General features: G+C 59.9%; 1 protein-coding gene across 2 annotated transcripts in view; it reads left to right on the top strand.

Annotated features, from left to right (window-relative positions):
* ADGRA1 (adhesion G protein-coupled receptor A1) overlaps nt 1-18,598 on the top strand; it is a 43,171-nt gene that overhangs the window by 2,973 nt on the left and 21,600 nt on the right. Inside the window, exons 2-4 of one of the 2 annotated variants that reach the window (XM_055244937.2) lie at nt 5,581-5,708; nt 7,356-7,479; nt 11,210-11,355. In XM_055244937.2, the coding sequence (XP_055100912.2) occupies nt 5,581-5,708; nt 7,356-7,479; nt 11,210-11,355 (398 nt within the window). Of the gene's footprint in view, nt 1-5,580; nt 5,709-7,355; nt 7,480-10,838; nt 10,858-11,209; nt 11,356-18,598 lie in introns of those variants that run through there. The other variant, XM_063616210.1, reaches the window with a different exon arrangement.

Here is an 18,598-nt window from a genome sequence, read left to right as displayed (position 1 = left end):
GCTTGGGCTGGGGGACCCCAAAGACCTGGTGTGTGTAGGGAGCTCCTCGGGTCTAACACTTCCTTCCCCAGCTTCCGAAAGGACAGAGTGCCTTAGAAACCTCCAGGAGATGAGGCGCGTAGCTGAAGGGTGAAGACCTCCAACGGGAGGGTGACAGGTCCAAGGTCAAGGCCAGGCTCCTGGCGGTGCCCCCAGGAAGGGGAGTCTCGGAAGCCGAGAGTGAGGAGGAGCCTGCAGCTGCTCCCCGAGGCCGGACCCGTGTGAAGTCCGCCCTGAAGAGAACCAGGATCAGGTCCTGGCCCAAAGGCAGGTTGTGGGAGATTCGCAGCTCTGAGGTGTTAGGAAGTACGTGAGCCCATGTGAGGTGGGTTTATCTCTGCTCAAATTTCACCCCTTGGCCTCTGCCAGGAATGGGCATTCAGGAGGTGGGAGGGGCCTGGGACGCAGGGCCTCTCACAGGGCGTAAGGATGGTCGGTCGCGCTTACGAACATTTCAGAGCTGTACTGAGTTCTTTTCAGCTGGTTGCTTTTTAGTCTAATATCTAAATTACTAAAAATGGCTATAGTCTACTTCCTTCGTCTCACAGATGGAGAGCTTGTCATCCCACCTCACATCTTCCCGAAAATTGAGAACTTTAAACAAGTAACTACCAGTCTAGAAAGAAAGCTTCTATGATATTTTAACACTTTTTTTCCAAATCTCTTCAAAACTTCACTAGCCCATCTACCCCTCCAAGAAGAAAATCATAACACACTTTACAAACGTAATGCTGACTATGGGTCATCTGTGTTCTGGAGGAATAAATTCTTCTCCTCTACCTTCCGCCTTCCCCCTGGAACACATCCATGAAAAGTTGACAGATCAGTAGATGCAATTATTATTTAAAAGGCAGACTAGGGAATACATCAGGCTGTCAGGAAATCAGTCTTCATTGGCACAGAACCAGGAAGTAAAACAGGGAGAACCAGAAAAAACAAGAAAGAGAAACAGGAAGAACAAGGAAGAAGCACCTGAATGAAGAAGGAGAAAGAGGGAGGAAGGAAGGAAAGAAGGAAGGAAGGAAGGAAAGAAGGAAGGAAGGAAGGAAGGAAGGAAGGAAGGAAGGAAGGAAGGAAGGAAGGGAGGGAGGGAAAGGAAGGGAAAGGAAAGGAAGGGAAGGGAAAGGAAAGGAAAGGAAGGGAGCCTGAACCTGGAATAAGGAGAAGGAGGAGGACTGGAAGCACCTGGGAGAATACATGTTCCTTCCTCGGCCAGTCGGAGCTGCAGACCCGGCCCTGGACACCTCACCCACAGGGAGGAAGGTCCCTTCAGGCAGTCGGAGCTGCAGACCTGGCTCCGGACACCTCACCCGCAGGGAGGAAGGTCCCTTCAGGCAGTCGGAGCTGCAGACCTGGCCCCGGACACCTCACCCACAGGGAGGAAGGTCCCTTCAGGCAGTCGGAGCTGCAGACCTGGCCCCGGACGCCTCACCTGCAGGGAGGAAGGTTCCTTCAGGCAGCTGGCATTCCCCAGGTTTGAAGAGGTCACTTTCCCACCTCTCGCTGCTGCAGAAATGTTAAGTTTTGATCAGAAAATTCACACATAACTTGACTGGCTGCTTTCTTCTCATCTTTCCTCCTATCTTTTTGTCTTTAACACCCTGACCCACTTGATTTGCAGAACACACCAAAGAGGAGACCTCCAATTAAAATAAGGGAAAACAGAGGAGGAAGTTATGACTCAAGAGAGAGGAGACACAAATAAACCCGGAGCACGAGTCCCATGCACGCCAGGCTTACACGCTGGCGGGACTGTTGGCTCCGAGGCCGGTGGATGGGAGGTGGACGCCCGCCTTCCCCAGGGAAGCAGAGACATCTCTGGGCGGCTTCTAGAGCAACCCGGGCCCTCCCGCGGGCACAGAACCAAGCTGGCATTCCGGCCATTTCATCTGGGCCAAGAAGGTTGGGGTCACCTTCATCCGCCCCTCCCCAGCCCCCTTGGGTCCTCGGAGCCTTGTTCTTCACCCGCCAGGAGCCTGGCTGCATTGCGAGCCAAGGGTCCGGGAACTCTGCTTCCAACTTGCCGGCCCACCCCTGTCAGCCAGGCTCTGTTCAGCCACAGATCAGACCAGCGGCCTGGGGAACACTTGCAAAGAGGAATCCGTGCATGTGCAAACTTTAAAAGACAACACACGTCTCCACTGCGCGTGACCCACTTTGAATTTTAAATGTCACCTCGGAAAATGTAGAAAGGCACTGTTGATAACTGTAATTTGGAGAAAAGAAAAAAAAAAAAGAAACCAAACCAAATCACACATCTGTTTCTTATAAAACATTCTGCTGACCCACGGATCATTGCACAGGTGAGGACCGTGGCCCAGGCCTCCAGCTCACGCGGCAGCTCCAGGAGTCCACGCCTGCCCTTGCCGCCTCAGTCTGTGTGAAGCCTCACAGCTTGGCCTTCAGACGAGAAGCCCCACGCAAGGCGGCGTGGCCCTCGCTGTCCCTGGAGCCTGGGCGGCCTCCTCCCAGCGCAGCCTGCACCTTGTGTGACCCTCGCTGTCACTGGAGCTTGGGCGGCCTCATCCCAGCGCAGCCTGCACCTTGCACTCACGCCCTGAGACGTTTGCCTCTTGCATGAAAAGCAGCTCGGATTGGGCTTAACACGAAGGGGTTTGTGTTTGTGACTAAAAGCCACAGACGGGAGGCTAAGTCTCCTTCTGGCCCTGAGGATGGAGGCAGCGGGACAGGACGCGGCTCGCGGGCACCAGACATCAGGGCACACAGTTTCCTGGCTGCCATCTGCGCCTCCGCCCACTGTGGCACCGCCCCCCGCCCCTGCCCCTGCAGCTGAGCAGGAGTCTGAATCCTGCAGGAAGGCACGGCGGCCACAGCAGCCCCAGGAAGGCCGTGGGAGGACGCATGAGGGCCCGGGGCAGACCACCCCAGGCTCTTCAACACAACAGATGAGAACGAAGTCCTTGTTCCAGGAGACTCACCGAGGAAATGCTCCAACTCGGGGAGGGCTGGACACGGAGTGGACCCCACTCTTTTGGCTTCTCTCGTGGATCTGGGTTTGCAACAGCGGCTCGTTGGAACTGTGTAGAGTGTTCAGGTTTATTTTAGACCCTGGGTCAATGTCATGGAGGAAAAGCCATTCACTCTCGTGGAAGAATCCTGGGGACAAGAATCTGGGGCGTCGCTCACGCCCCGTTAAACCTTCAGTTCTTCTACCCACATGGGGCATTCTCCACCTCCCAGCAGCAGATAACTCACTGGATAACCTGATGTCGGGATTTGGCTGGGAAAACATGCTTTTCTGTGACTTTGGAGCTGTTTGCACATGGCAGGAAGAGGGCACCTACTAAGCCAGCAAACGTGGGACAACCAGCCCGGCACCGCCCGAGCCACACCAGGGCCCCCATGCATCATGTCCCAGTGGCAAGCGCTCCAGCAGCCAGAACACCAAGGAGGGACGTGCGAGAGCGTCCACAGTTGGCTGGGCTGTCCCTGGGCTGCCCTCTGGGGGAAGCAGGAGCCCCAGCTGGAGCTCGGACCGGACACTCACCCCACAACTGTTGCAGGAGGCAACTGCCGTTTCGGGCTCTGGGGCACTCAGGAGAATCTGGACAGAGGCCCGCCCAGCTCACCTCTTTACAGAGGGGCAGGTGAGGGTGGGGCTCTCCTGGGCCCTGACCCCCGCCTCCGCCGAAAACCCTCAGGAGCCTGTGTCCAGGGTGGGCCTCTAGAGCTGAGCCTGAACCACTGGGCGCTCTCTCTCTGTGGGGTCCTGGTGTCCAGGAAGAAATGGGCAAATTCTAAACACTCCCCGGAAAGCAAAGTGTCTGCTGTCACTCCAGCTCTGCAGCCCCGCACCAACACCCACTCCTCTCCCAGGTGCCTTCACCCTCGCACAGGTCCAGGCTCCTCGTCCCGGGATGCAGGGCCCCTCCGGTGCCCGCCTGGCCAGTGCTGCTCGAACCCTGGGGCAGGGGCCCTATTTTGGGCTTTGATTGTCAGCCAGTCCCTTGGCTCCCCAGAGCGCCCTGGGTCCATGGTGGGCACTCTCTAGCCAGCCAGGGCCTGGTCTTGGCTGGACAGACAAGAAGCATGGCCTCAGGAGAGAAGCAGGAGCTCTCGGGCCCGCTGGCTGCCTGCATCCCGACACAGGTGATGCTGCCTCCACCCATGGCCCTTCACGCACAGGAGGGTCCCTCTCCACTTCCCACCTCACTCAGCCGGTGCCATCCCAGAGGCCCGGCCGGCTGCCTCCTCCTGCCCCGACACCCAGGGCAGCACCCACGGCGTGGTCAGAGCCTCCGGAGCCTGGCACAGGTGCAGTGATCACCAGGGGGCATGGTCAGAGCCTCCGGAGCCTGGCACAGGTGAAGTGATCACCAGGGGGCGTGGCAGAGCCTCCGGAGCCTGGCACAGGTGCAGCGATCACCAGGGGGCGTGGTCAGAGCCTCTGGAGCCTGGCACAGGTGCAGCGATCACCGGGGGGCTGGGGAGGGGCTAGGCAGCTGCAGCCCTCACCCCTGCTGGCACCCACTCACAGGGTTCTTACCAGAACGTGGCACCCACCCTGTTCGCCTGCCTGAGGTTCATAACTAAACACCACACACTGGGGCCCTGAAGCACAGATGTGTTTCCCACAGTCTGGAGGCTGGAAGCCTGAGACAGAGCTGAGTGCCGGCTGGTGCCCCGAGGCCCCCTCCCTGGCCTGCACACACGTGTTTCTGAGCTGGTGCCCCGAGGCCCCCTCCCTGGCCTGCACACACGTGTTTCTGAGCTGGTGCCCCGAGGCCCCCTCCCGGGCCTGCACACACGTGTTTCTGAGCTGGTGCCCCGAGGCCCCCTCCCAGGCCTGTGCACCCCTCTGCTTCCCTGGTGAGCTCACCTCACCCACCTGATGAAGAAAAGATGAAACCCTGTCAGCTCCAAGCCTTTCCAGCCGGGGTGATTTTCCCCCAGTCTACTCTGCCACAGAGAACACACATTCCCCTTTGAACTCTGACCCTGAACTCGTTTCTTGGGCAGAAAAGCAGGTGGAGTTAGCGGTCTCCGGTCCAGGTCTGCTGGTGCCAAACGGCCTCCACTCTTTCTCCACCTCTCACAGAAGCTTGTACAGAATCCTCCTGGGAGATGTTAACAAGCAGGGTTTCGATGAGTGTGGGGCTCCCGGTGCGGCTGGGGCCATCCCATGGGTTTCCCTGCCTCTCTGTAAGGCCCATCCAGACACCACCCGGCCACCCCCAGGCCGCAGGAAGAGAGGAGGCTGGAGGCAGGCATCAGTCGGCCGAAACACCACCTCAGGAGCCGGCCTCAGAGCCACACAAGGATGCCTTTGGCCAGCAGAGCCTGTGGAGGGCGAGGACAGACAGCACTCTGTGGCCATGTGGGGCCCCTCCCGTGCACTCCCTGAGCATCCACAGACGCAGCCTGACCATACTGCCCCAAGTAGCCCCCCTTCCCTGAGACCCCACACGAAAATGCCTGGAGTGGCTGCAGGGGAAGCCGAGCCCCAAGGGTAGGCTCAGGCGACGGCGCCGCCCGCACAGCCCCTGCCAGCCAGTCACGTCTCCTTTGCTTTCTCCACAGGATCTGAAGACAGTGCTCTCCCTGCCCCGCTACCCAGGGGAGTTCCTGCACCCCGTGGTGTACGCGTGCACGGCGGTCATGCTGCTCTGCCTCCTGGCCTCCGTCATCACCTACATCGTACACCAGAGGTGAGCCTGGCACGGGCAGGGGTGCCCCCTGTGCCCAAGAAACCTGCTCTTACCTTCAAAGGCAAGTCCCTGAAGGGCAATGTCACTGCCCCCTCGTGTAGCAGGAAGTCCTTGAAGGTACAACGCAGGTCACCAGCCAGCTCAGACCCACTCAGCACCTGGTGCCCATCACACAGCCGAAGGGTGGATGGAGCTCGGGGAATCTGTGCCTGTCCACTCAGGTGTCCGTCAGGGTCTTCTCGACGGCATCCCCCGTGTCCTTAACAGGGCAAAATAAGTTCTTCCAGAAACGGGTGCAGTGTCGGTCCAGGCACTCTGAGAAGCTCAGGTTCCCCTGCGTGGTCACTATGGCCTGCAGAGCCTCGGAGAGGCACCGAGAACATGAGGGGGTCCAGCCGCAGTCAGGGTGGGCACGCCCATAGCCAGTCTTGGGTGGGGGTTCAGGTATGTCTGAGGCTAAGGTCGCCTTGGTCACGGACAGAGCTTGGATGCGCCCAGGGCCACAGTCTCATCAGAGACTCGGGCGCACACAAGGCTGTGATCACAGGAAGAGGCTTGGGCGGGTCCGAAACTGTCATCTCGGTCTGTTTGGGCTGCTGTAGCAGAACACAGGGGCCTTGATGGTTTATCGACGGTAGAAACTGACTTCTCAGTTCTGGAGGTCGAGGTCCCAGATCAAGGCACCCGTGACGCTGTGTCTGGAGCGTCTAGAGAGGGCCAGCTCCAGGCCCACGGAAGGCACCCACTGCCTTTGTCCCTGCCTGGTGCCCGCCCCTTCTGTCCCGGCTCCAGGCCCACGGACGGCACCCACTGCCTGTGTCCCTGCCTGGTGCCCGCCCCTTCTGTCCCGGCTCCAGGCTCACAGACGGCACCCCTGCCTGTGTCCCTGCCTGTGGAGGGTGAGGTGCTCTCGGGGCCTCTTTCTCAAGGTCTCTGATCCTATCGTGACGGCTCTGCCCAGAGGCCCCTGCTTCCAAATATCATCAGCTTGGTGGTTAGTGCCGTCCTACCTACTCAGGGGGAGCAGATAAAATACATTCAGACCAGAGTGGCTGTGATTACGGGGAGAGGCTGAGGCAAGGCCATGGCCAGAGTCACAGTGGCCGCCGTGCAGCCATACCTGTGCTGGCCACAGCCTGGGCGGGTCGGGCCAGACGTGGTGGTCACGGAGAGGGTCACAGACACAGGCAGGCATGGCCGGCTCAGCCCCAGGCTATAGCTGGGGTCATGCCGAGCCAGTCTAATCACAGTCTCTTCCTGATGTGCTAGACACCTGCTCAGAGGGACGTCCCATGCTGGGACCCAGGGGGTGCGGCCTCTATCTCTGAGACGGTGTGTGGCCAAGTCCTGGAGTCTCAGGGCCTCAGTGTCTTCATCCGCCAAGTGATCAGGTTGTTCAAGCTTCTGCAAACCCCTTCCAGCCTCGGTGTGCCAGGGTGACGCAAGGCAGAACTTTCCAGTGGCCACCACTCAGGGCAGACTCAGACGACCGGTCTGCTCTCCTCTGACCGGGTCCTCGGACAGCTGCCCCGACCCCACAGAGAGCTCAGACTTCCCGGGGACGGAGCCTGTGCTCCAGGGGGCTCCCTTCCACACCTCCCCGTGCAGAGTCGCTGCTCGTGTGAAACCCCTCTTCCTGTCCCACAGCGCCATCCGCATCAGCCGCAAGGGCCGGCACACGCTCCTGAATTTCTGCTTCCACGCAGCCCTGACCTTCACGGTGTTCGCCGGCGGCATCAATCGCACCAAGTACCCCATCCTGTGCCAGGCGGTGAGTGCAGGGGCGCCCTTGTGGGCTCCTACCAGAGGGGAAGTGTGAGCGTTGTCTTGTTTACTAAATAATATTCCAGCGTTTGCTCAGCTATTTCCTAGGAAGGGGGTCAGGCCCCGGCACGCCGGTGTCTCGGCTTCACACCATGCAAGCCACGTGCTCCACGTTCGACCCCAGGGTTGATTCCACTGCACGGCCCCCTCCAGGCCAGCGCTGACCTGACACTTACCGTCCCCAAAGGGCACGCTGCCCGGGAGCAGGGACACAGCCCGCCCCTCCCGGAGAAGGTGCTGGGGGGACACAGCCCGCCCCTCCCAGAGAAAGTGCTGGGGGACACAGCCCGCCCCTCCCAGAGAAAGTGCTGGGGGACACAGCCCGCCCCTCCCAGAGAAAGTGCTGGGGGACACAGCCCGTCCCTCCCGGAGAAAGTGCTGGTGGCAGCTCGAGGAGGGGCACACACTCCGGTCCAGGGAGGAACCTGCAGATGCTGCCGCCTGAGTCACCAGGAAGGCAAGCTCGTCCTCTGCACAGATGCCCCCACCCCCGGAAGCCAAACAGAAATGTCACTTGGGGAACCCTCCTCCCCCCTGGCGGGGAGAGCTGGAGGGCACCGAGCGTTGGAAAGAACGACACGCAGAAGGGCTCCTCACATCCGGGGACCCAGCCTGACCTTGGTTTAAAAGGGGGGACGTGTACATCACACTCAGTTCCCGGCAGAGCTCACGGTGGAGGCCCTTACTTCAAAACCAAGCCCCGTCCTCATCCACTTGGGGCTGTGGCTCATGGCCAACGAGAGGACCTGCCTGGGGCCTCTGTAGCCACAGCTCCGGGGCGGCTCCTCCCCGCACACCCAGCCCAGTCCCAGTGGCCAGCCCACTTCAGCAGCCACACAGCCCAGCACAGTCACCTCCAGGGCCCGGACACAGCCAGGGGGCTGCCTTGACTGCAGGGCAACTGGCCAGGGATCCTCCCTGCGGTTTCTGGGACCTTCCCGTAGTACCTGGCACTGATGTGCACCTGCAGACAGCAGTAGTCGAGACTCACGCAGGGTTTGCTCCACAGGGGTGTCTGGGGAGAATCTGAGCTGAGTGCACAGAACCCCCCAGACTCCCCCACGGGCTCCCACACCTGCCTGCCGCGGCCGCGGGCTTCCTTCCTTCCCAGCACTACACTTCCATGTGCCAGGCTGGGACGGGCCGGGCAGGCGCTCACACAAACACAGGGCCCTGGCGTCCGGCACGCAGAGGAGGCGTCGTGTCTGTGTGACCACACATCATGCCAGACTGCCAGGAGGCCGTGCCCCCGCCTGGGCCTGGGCCTGGGCCCACCGTGGCCCCGGCGCAGGAGTCGCTGGCACGCACCTGAAGGCAGCTGAGGTCGGACGTACCTCCTGTCCCCTTCATCATTCCTCTGGTAAGCTGGAAACGACCACAGCAAGTGCCCGGGAGACGCCATTGACATCCAGCCTGTACGTGCCTGCGAGAGGCCGTCACTGTCACGTCTGCACTTTGCCACCAAGCACACCCCACACTGGGACGAAGCCTGCTGGATCCGCAGGTGGGGGCCCCCCCAAGGGCCTTCAGCAAACCCTGCCCGCGCCTTTGGGAACACCTGCCACTGCTTGCCTGGACAGAGCTCCTGGGGCCCAGGCCTGCGGTAACAGCTTGGAGTGGATGCTGGGGTGTTGGGGCTGTGGCGGGCAGGTTTGGAAGGTTCCAGAGGGTTGCAGTCTTGGAGGAGATCTTGTTAAGGTGACAGCCCTCAGGAGGAAATGAGCGGAAAAGACTGTGGCCTATCTCCAGATGCTGTGCTGGTCTCCCAGGGAGCACAATCCACTCACTCGCTCACTCAGCAAACGTGCTGAGGGCCCGCAAGGTGCCAGGCCGTGCTGTGGGCACCAGGGCACTGCCAGAGACAAACCCACATGGTCTCACTGTGAAGCCGCGTTCCAGGACAGGACGCAAGTGTGGAAACTGAACCGTGAGAGCAGCTGGGGGTGGGAGGTGCCTGCCGGAGGCACGACGCCAGGCTCGGGAAGCGGAGGCAGGGGCCGCAGTGGCTGCAGCTCCAGAGCCACTTGGGGAGCCCACAAAGCAACGTGCTCCGAGCTCCCCGATGACCTGTCTGCTCCCCTGTGCTCTGCGACATGAACAGAAGCTCTCCCATTGATCTCACACTGAGGCCAGCCGGCTCCTCGTTCGCAGCCTCCGGGTAAGGAGGAGAATTCAGCCACCACTGGCTGAAGGAAGGAGACCTGAGGGTCCAGTAAAAACTAGACTTGGAGCCCGACCTGCCCACACGTGGGCCAGTGGTGGCCGATCCGCCTTCCCGCCCGCCTGCCCCGCCCACCAGGGCCACAGCTCAGCACTGAGTGAAACCTGGCCCCAGGCTCTGGATGGCTGGAGAGGACGGACAGTTGCTATGGCAACAAAGAGCCGGCCCGTGAGCCCCATTCGCATGCTAAGTGACACAGTCAACAGAGACAGGCACTGGCCCTGGGTCCGGCGGGGTGGGGCGGCTGTGCAGCACCGTGGGTAGCTGGTGGCTTCCCTGCAGCCTCTCCATCTGTCCAGCCTGAAGTCGGTGTCCAGGACTCAGAGCTCTGCCACTTACACCTTCTTGTGATCCCCAGATGAACACAGCCTGGGTGAGGCTCGGCCCAGACAGACAAGGGGCAGGGCCAGCTCTGCCATCCTGCTCAGCGCCCCGGGCGGTGACAGTGACAGCCCCACGGCTGCTTCCTGGAAAGAAAGAACGCGAAGCCAGGCGTGGGGGGCCGCCTCTGCCCCGCTCCTCCACGCGGTGCCCCATGGTTTCCAGGCCTCCCTGTCTCCACTAGGCTGCATGAGGCCTAGACACTGGGATGGGACACGACCCCACACTCAGTGGCCAGGCCGGGGGAAAAGGTGGAGGCCCCCGGGGCCTGCTGTGTCTCCTGCCACCAGCGGCGCGCAGGGAGCTCATCTGAAACTGCAAACGCGGCCCTCCGATCTTTCCAGCCCACCCCACAATATTCTCATCAATTATTGCAGAGCCTCCTCATGAGTGAAAATTGAGCTCTGGATTTGATAAATCATCATAATGGTGCGACGTTAGCTTTATGCGGCGAATCTCTGTATTCCTTAAACATTTATGTCCTTTCCAATTATAGCAGTATTTTACCTGTCACTTCAAAATGTCAGGTTATTACTCCAAAGGTAGCAGTGTGGCCCTCGTAATCAGCTAACGCAGGAAGTTTCCATAGCAATGAGGAACAGTGACCTGCAGGGTCACACGAATGCCGTCCCTGTGGGGGGCTCATCCTACTCACAGTAAGAGCATCCTGGCGTGACCCCACTGAGGACTTCACCTCCTCTCCCTTGGTGGACACCTGTCCAGGTCTGAGCTCAGGGGACGTTGGTCTGCAGCTCACAGCATCCGTGCCTGGGCCACAGGGCCCACAGAGGGGTGTGCATGCAGAGGGGCGTGAGTGCACAGGCCCATGGGTCCCCACAGACTCCCTGCTCCCATCTCTGTGCAGGAGCAAAGCTGAGCCGTTCAAGGGTCTCTGCAGCTCAGCATCTCCCTGTGAGTTCCGGGCGGCTGTGGGGCAGCCGCCATCTGCCCTGGGATACAGACGCTTCTGGCCGCCTGCTGCTCTCATTCTTGAAGACGCAAGCCCGGGCCGGGGCTGCTGGGCTCTGGGGGGTGGGTGCCCGCCGAGGGCCTGGCTGACCGCTGCTCCCCACAGGTGGGTATCGTGCTGCACTATTCCACGCTGTCCACCATGCTGTGGATAGGAGTGACCGCCAGGAACATCTACAAGCAGGTGACCAAGAAGGCCCCTCTGTGCCTGGACGCAGACCAGCCGCCGTACCCCAGGCAGCCCCTGCTCAGGTACTGAGTGCATGTGGGCGCGAGGCCCTGCCACCCGGGCCCTGGACACTGCATGCACCTTCTGGGTCTTGGCAAACCTCCTCGCCAGGCCACCAGAGGCCTGAGGACGACCCGGTCCGTGGGGGGCGGTCAGTGTTCCCAGGGAGGGTGGGGAGCGGGCGAAGGATCTAGGGGTGGGGCGGTGTGCTGGAGGGGAGGGGCGCCGGTCACTGGGGGTGGGGCAGAGGGGGCCCTGAGGGTGGAGGGTCCCGGGTGGAGTCTGAGACAGGCGGTGCCCTGCCCTCCACATCTGCAGCTGGAGCCCGGCTGGTCTAGGGCTGGTCTAGGGCTGGTCTGGGGCTGATCTGGGGCTGGCATGTGTTGGGGGCTGGACAAGCCTCCTGTGCTACAGAGTTGCTGGCATGAGACCCTCTGTGCCCTACAGGGCAGCCACACCAGGGAAACGGGCTCTGGGTGGTTTTGGCTTCGGCTTCACGGTCTCCGTAACATCAGGCAGCTACTGTCGGTGGGTGGAAAACCTCACACACTCAGGCACTCATTTCAAGGTGGCCCTGGCCTGGACCCTTCAGGCCAGGAGGCAGGTGTGGTCCCCCGGTTCCCAGCACCTCCCCTCCCCGTCTCTGCTGTGTGAGGCCCAGTTGCTGGGATGGGACACTCGCCCTCCCCCCGGCCCCGGCGGCCTGCATCTGCTGTTGGTCCCCATCCATCCTCAGGCTGGGAATTCACCGTGGCCTTGGTAGGAACCACGGGCCTGCCTAGAGGCGTGGAAACAGCCCGTGATGGCATCCCATGATGGCATGGGCGCAGACCTCCCTCCCTCTCTCCCTCAGTCCAGAGCCAGGGAAACCCGGGCTTCCACGTCTGGGAGGTGGCAGAAGCTCCTCTGCACCAGCAGGAAAAAGCCGGGTCAGGGAGCCGGGACAGCTGCTTTAGACTGGGGTCTGGCCACGGCTGTGACCCGGCCGGAGCTCGCCAGGGAGTTCCAGCGCCTTTGGCGTTTCCTTTTCTGAACTGAGACTGAATCCCAGACACTCAGTGGGCGAAAGCCAGGTTCAGAGCGTGGCCTCGAGGCCTTGGGTGCCTACCTGGCCTGTCCTCTGGGGTTCCCTGAGGCTCCCTGAATGCCTGCCTTGGGCACTTCCGGTTTGCCCAGAGCAGCGCCCTGTGTGAGGCACCCCCGCCAGAGGCTGCTCTGTGCCCGGCGGTCCCAGGGGGTCTTGGAGGACATTCGTCCGGTTGCATGTGAGATGTGACCTGGTGCTGGCGCACGGACACCCGCTTTCTCGGAAGGGCTGCCCAGCACTGCCCCATCCAAAACCGTCTGAAGAATTCATTTCAAGGCAGATACAGCCACGTCCTGTGTTGTTTCAGTAAACAGCACTCATTTCCACCCAGGGCATTTTCTGACACTGTTTGATTTTCAGATCCACGCAGACACATTGCCACTTAGCAACCAGGGTTGGGTGGTGCTTCTGCCGCTGGTGGGGGCTGGGGAGGTAGGGTTTCATTATCTTGCCTCTCCCGCCAGGGAGGCCCCAGGTCCCCTGGGTTTATAAATCACTCTCAAAATGCATTTCCTCGTCTGTAATTGATGGAAGAGCTGCCTGGTTTTGAAGACCAGGCTGGCAGCCGTGGAACACCCCAGCGCTCTTCCATCCGGTGTCTGCCAATGCGCGCCACAGAGCCGTGCGTCTGTCCAGGTGCTGGGGGGCCAGCGGGCCCGGGGCTCAGACTGACCAGCAGACCCAGCGATGGCAAGACCCTGCTTGCGGCCACGGTGCCGAGGCGACTGCTTCCTCCTGGGGCTGCCTGGAGACCCCCATCCTCCACCCCCTGCCCTCTGGGCCCCCTTCCTGTGTAAGAAAGGTCTTGACATTGTGGCAGGGGGTGTCCACACGGTGCCGTGTTCCAGCCGTGTTCCTTGGTTCCTGGCCTGCCTGGTCACTCTGCCTCCCCAGCCGCCCCCCCGGGGCCTGGCCAGGGCTCAGCCTGTGCACCCCTGAGGCAGGTGCAGACTGGGGAGTGGTGGGCGGTGTTAACTTGGGCTCCGCCAAGGGCCTGCCCTCTCCGTGGCTGGGCCTGGGGCTGCTGGGGGACTGTGCTGGGAGACTGGGCTGCACCTCCTCAGGGAGACCAGCAGGCTGGAGCGGGGCCTTTCTCCCCACACCCCGAAGGGGCTCACAGTCTGCCCTCCAGGCCCTGGCCCACAGCCTCTGCTCACCTCCCCCTCCTCCACCAGGAAACCTCCTCATCAGAGAGGCCCTTCCCAGCGGCCCTGCATCCCCAGTCCCATTCCCAGAACTCTACGTGGCCCACACGTTATCAATGCCAACAGAAATTTAGTTCTTGAGTTCCAAGAATCTTGTGGTCTGGGAGGGAAGGGCGCGGACGCCTCTCCAGGCAGCACGTTGCCCACACCCTCTGGCCGTTCGCATCCTGCCCTCTGAAAAGAATGCCCACACCACTTCCTGCCCGACCCTCCGCCGGGACGGGGCAGCACGGCCAGCTCCCACTCACATGGGCAGTGGCCAAGTCTCAGCCGCCATGCATGAAGGAGCTGTGTGTAAGCCCCCGGCCCAGCTCTGCAAGTGTTTAACAAGAAATAACGAGAAAACGGCCATCCCCGAGAAGCGGCTGCGTGAGCTGAGAGGACACTCCTGGAGCCGCCGACGTTTTGAGAAAGGCCTCGCCATCCTGAAGGCCCACAGCCCGGGTTGGCCCACGTGCAACGGCCACCTCTGCTCTGCTTCCTGGAAACCAAACCTTCAGAGTCCAGGGAAGATACAGCCACGTAAAATGTTGCTGCGCTGGTGTCCGTGAGCATTTCACAGGCCTGAGTCCCTTTCTGTGTGAGCATGGGGGATGCCCCACCTCAGCCTGGCACCTCCCCTCTCCACAAGATGACCTGGTCGGCAGAGGGGGCGGACATCCCCCAAGACCCCCAACTCTGCAGGGGTTGGACTCTGTGGGCAGGAACCTGCCCTCTGGTCAGGGCGAGGTCAAGGAACGGAGGGGCCAGTCCAGGGAGGCCCAGCAGCGAGAAGCCGGCAGCCTCTGCGGCCCGAACGTTCCAACTGCAGGGGCCAAGGTCACAGCCGCCGTCTGCCTCTCCCCTCAAGCAGGAGTGTGGCCCTTGTTACTAGGACAGCCCAAGCCTGGGCTCCGCACCAGATTCTGCCACTTTCTAGATGGGGAGTCACCTGGCCTCATCGCCCCTTGGTCCCAGGATGAGCCCCCCATGCATGTGAGCCTGTGTGGAGAGATTTGGGGCACCCTCTGCCACCCCGGTTAGGAGGCACTGCACAGCCAGGCCCTCAGAACCACCCTGGGCCTGTGGAGGGGCAGTGGCCTGATGGGGATCCCTGCCCTGACGGGTGTGTGGCCTGGAGCCCACACCAGGGCAAGGGCAGCAGGACTGGAGCCCGAGGGGGGCGCCTTGGGTCTGGGGGGCGCCGGAGCCCCTGCTGGCTGGTGCTTCCCTGCTTTAGTCCCAGGCCCATCGCTCCCCTCCATTCACAAAGCGTTTTCTCCGAATTCCAGCAGCATCGCAGCTGGTGGGGCCCCTGCTGACTGAATGAGTCACACGCAGGCTCCAGCTCCTGGGAACCCTTGGAGACCCTTTTCCAGGCCCAAGCTGCGGTCCTGCCTGGGACCCGCCCAGCAACCCCACCAGGATGGGTCCCTCTGCTCTCTTCAGCCCCTGCCGTGCCAGGATCTGGTCATCCCCATCCACCCACATGGATCCCTGTGGGCGTCCCCAGTACAGCGGCACTGGGCCAAGGAGGGTGCACAGGATGGGCACAGCCTGGCCTCAGGGCACAGGGGACTGGAGAGCCACCAGGAAGGGCACCAGCCACGAGATGCTGGCTTCCCCGCATCAGGGGTACCGCAGCAGACACCCATCCCAGATCCTGTCGAGGTGAGGCCTGGGCGAGCGGATGGACGTCACACAGAGTGTGCAGCATGCTTCCTGGGGGAAGGCCATCAAGGCCAAAGACACTCACAGATAAAGCGGCAGGTCATGTCTCTGCACAGTCTCACCCCCGCGGCTCAGAGTGCCCATCACGGGCTCCTGGGCAGTGTTTATCTGGGGCCACGCCAGCTCTGAGTGCCACGCCAGCTCTGAGTGCCACTGGAGTCACAATTGCATCTGAAGGCCACAATAAGAAGCATCACCGTTTTAACAGCACCACGTCTTTCAATTCGTGAGCACAGGACGTCTTTCCTTTTATTTTGCTCTTTAATTTCTTCCAGCAAAGCTTTGCCATCTCCAGTGCACACATCTTGCACCTCCTTGGTTGAATTTTTTTCCCAAGGATTTTATTCTTTTGGATGTTTTTATAAATGGGATTCTTTTCTTAGCTTTCTTTTCGGATTGCTCATTTGCTTGTGAACAAAACACAGCTGATTTCTGTGTGCCAACCTTGTGTCCTGCAGCTGAATCCCTTTAGTGGCTCTAGTTTGTGTTTTGTTAATTCTTTAGTATTTCCTGTATATATAATTATCACGCCATCTGTACGTAATGATAATTCTACTTCTTCCCCTCCAGCCTGGAGGGCTTCATTTCTTTTTCTCGCCTAACTGTGCTGGCTACAACTTCCAATACAATATGAGTCTCTCTTTTTTTTCTTTGTCAGTCTAGCTAAAGGTTTGCCAATTTTCTTGATCTGTTTAAAAAGCCAGTTTGAGTTTCATTGATGGTCTTTATTTTTCTGTTGTCTATTTTATTTATCTCCACTCTGGTCTTTATTACTTCCTTTCTTCTGTTAGCGTTGGATTTAGCTTGCTCTTCTCTTTTCAGGTTTCTTATGGTATAAAATCAGATGGTTGACTTGAGCTCATTTTTCTTATGTGGATGTTCACAGCTATGAATTTTCCTCTGAGTGCTGCTTTTCCTGCATCCCTGAGCTGCCTCGTGGGTTTTTTTGTTTCATTTATCTCCACGTAGCCATTTCTACTTCTCCTTGTGATTTCTTCTCTGGCCCATTGGTTGTTTAAAAATATGCTGTTTAATTCTCACAGATCTCTAGATAGTTAGGGAAAAAACCAGCCTATCTAAAATTGTGCTGCAACTTTTAGTGTCAAGCTGAATGAAGGGAGTCCCCACTTGATCAACGCAGCGTGGTTTTGGGTGGCTTGTCTCTGCGAGGAGATCTTCATTACAATGATGAAAAACATTGTTTCATTTCTTTTCTGTGATTTGGGTACAGCAGAGGGGTGTGAGGGAGTGGGTGACCCTCACATCCTGCCGTGTGGCCTGCCTTGGCCAGGCCAGCCTTCTTCCCTTTCTCCACGTGTGAGGAGTGGAGTGGGTGTGGGCACGAGGGGCCAGGGAGTGCCTCAAGGTTAGGCCTGGACCGGGCATCACACAGACCTCCCCGAGCACACCTGGGAGTGTGCAGGACCTGCTGCCCTGCTGGTGTCTTCAGTGCAGGCATGGTTGTAGGTTGTGTGTGAATCTAGTCCCTGGCCCCAGAGCTCTGCCTCAGGGCCTCCTGTGGGTGAGAAACCACACAGAACCTGGCGTGAGCCTTCGGCCAACAGAAGTGTCACCCTCAGCCTTGTAGGGGAGAGTTTAGGAGAAGGACAGACGCAGCCTCAACCGAGGAGTCCATGAACTCTTGGCACTGTTTAATGGGGCTAGGGTGACTCCATGGAGAAGGAAGCAGGGAGGGACAACAGAAGGGAAGAAGGAAGAGGATTGGCAGGGAGGAGACAGGGGTGTTGGACACAGGACCCCCCAGGCCCACAGAGGCACCAGCTCAGCCACCCAAGCCCTCACAGTGGCGCCTCCTTGGATTCAGGCACCCTCACCTTCGACCAACATGGTGGCCACTGTCACCTCCCAATACTCTCAAGATTCTAGACACTAGACTCTGTTGCAAGACTCTGTTGCCAGTCCCCAAAACACCATTTGCAGTCTGCGCACCAGTCCTGACCACTACACACATTTGCCATAGCTTCCTGATGCCTCCCTCAGACATCCCAAGACAGCTCAATACTGTGTGCACGTGGCCCCAGCTCCACCCCTCCCCTCATGTCCTCCATGGAACCAGCCCCAACCCCTGCCCTCATGTCCTCCATGGAACCAGCCCCAACCCCTCCCCTCATGTCCTCCATGGAACCAGCTCCACACCCCCAATGTCTTTGCAGCTCAGCAGCGGCACTGCTGTCCCAGCATTCGTGTCTGGGTGCTAGACATTGTGCCAAACTCTCTACCCCCTTTCCCAGATCAGGCCACACCTCCAGGCCCAGGAGTCTTCCCCACCTTTCCTGTCCCTCCTCCTCTCCCAGCCTCCGCTCCCTGGACCTCAACTTTCCTGCTCTGTGGACTGCCCTGACCCCAGCAGGCCTCCAGGTCCCTTTCTCAGCCTCCTGCTCTGCCACCTCCACACCACCTGGATACTTTTTCTCCCCAGCTGGAAGCCTGACTGCTTGCCCACAGGACCACCCCCCAGACCACCCATTGCTGCTCAGCTCTGGCTCAGAGCCTTCCTGTCTGCCCCTTCCTGGCCTCGCCTGCCCTTTGGACACTGAGGGTCAGTCCCTCCAGTGGGATGGGTACCTCCCGTCTCCACTCCAGCCTCCTCCCTGCACCTCAGCTTCCTCTTAAGTGAGACCCCTGACCTTCTGCCCGGTGCCCACCTCCTATTGCAGAGCAACAGTCCCCTGACCTCTCCTCCCCTCGATGACAATGACGTGAAGGTCCCTCCTCTTCGTATTCTCCAGGCTTGGCATCCAGCCCCTCCTGATTAAATGTTGAAACCAGAAAGAGACAAATGGCAGGGATGTAGTTGTGTGAAATCGGCCTCCGCGCTCAGCTGGGCTGGATGTGTCGATGGAAAGCAATCACTTTCGTACTTTGTTCTGATGCGTGGCTGAGCAGCACACTGCCCATCATGCAGTGTCAGGCCCCACGGCCTCCGCACACTCAGGGAGGGCCTGGAAGGACTCGGGACTCAGCGGTGGTGGCGTTCCTGGATGTGGTTTGTCTCCACAGAAAGATACACTCAAGGAGGGGCTGGAAGATACACTCAGGACTCAGCAGCAGCAGCGTTCCTGGGTGTGGTTTGTCTCCACAGAAGGATACACCACAGGGCCAATGAGGGAAAAGACATCCAGCAGAGTCCGAGACTCTAGGTGCCGTCTCCAACGTTCTCCTGTCCTGGGAGACAGCACGTGGGGAGGATCCACATGGAGCCTGCTCCTTCCTCCAGCAGCAAAACGCAGCAAAGTGTGCCCT

Source organism: Symphalangus syndactylus, chromosome 2 (genome assembly GCF_028878055.3).
Source record: "Symphalangus syndactylus isolate Jambi chromosome 2, NHGRI_mSymSyn1-v2.1_pri, whole genome shotgun sequence".
NCBI lineage: Eukaryota > Metazoa > Chordata > Mammalia > Primates > Hylobatidae > Symphalangus > Symphalangus syndactylus.
This window is presented reverse-complemented; position numbering and strand designations above follow the sequence as displayed.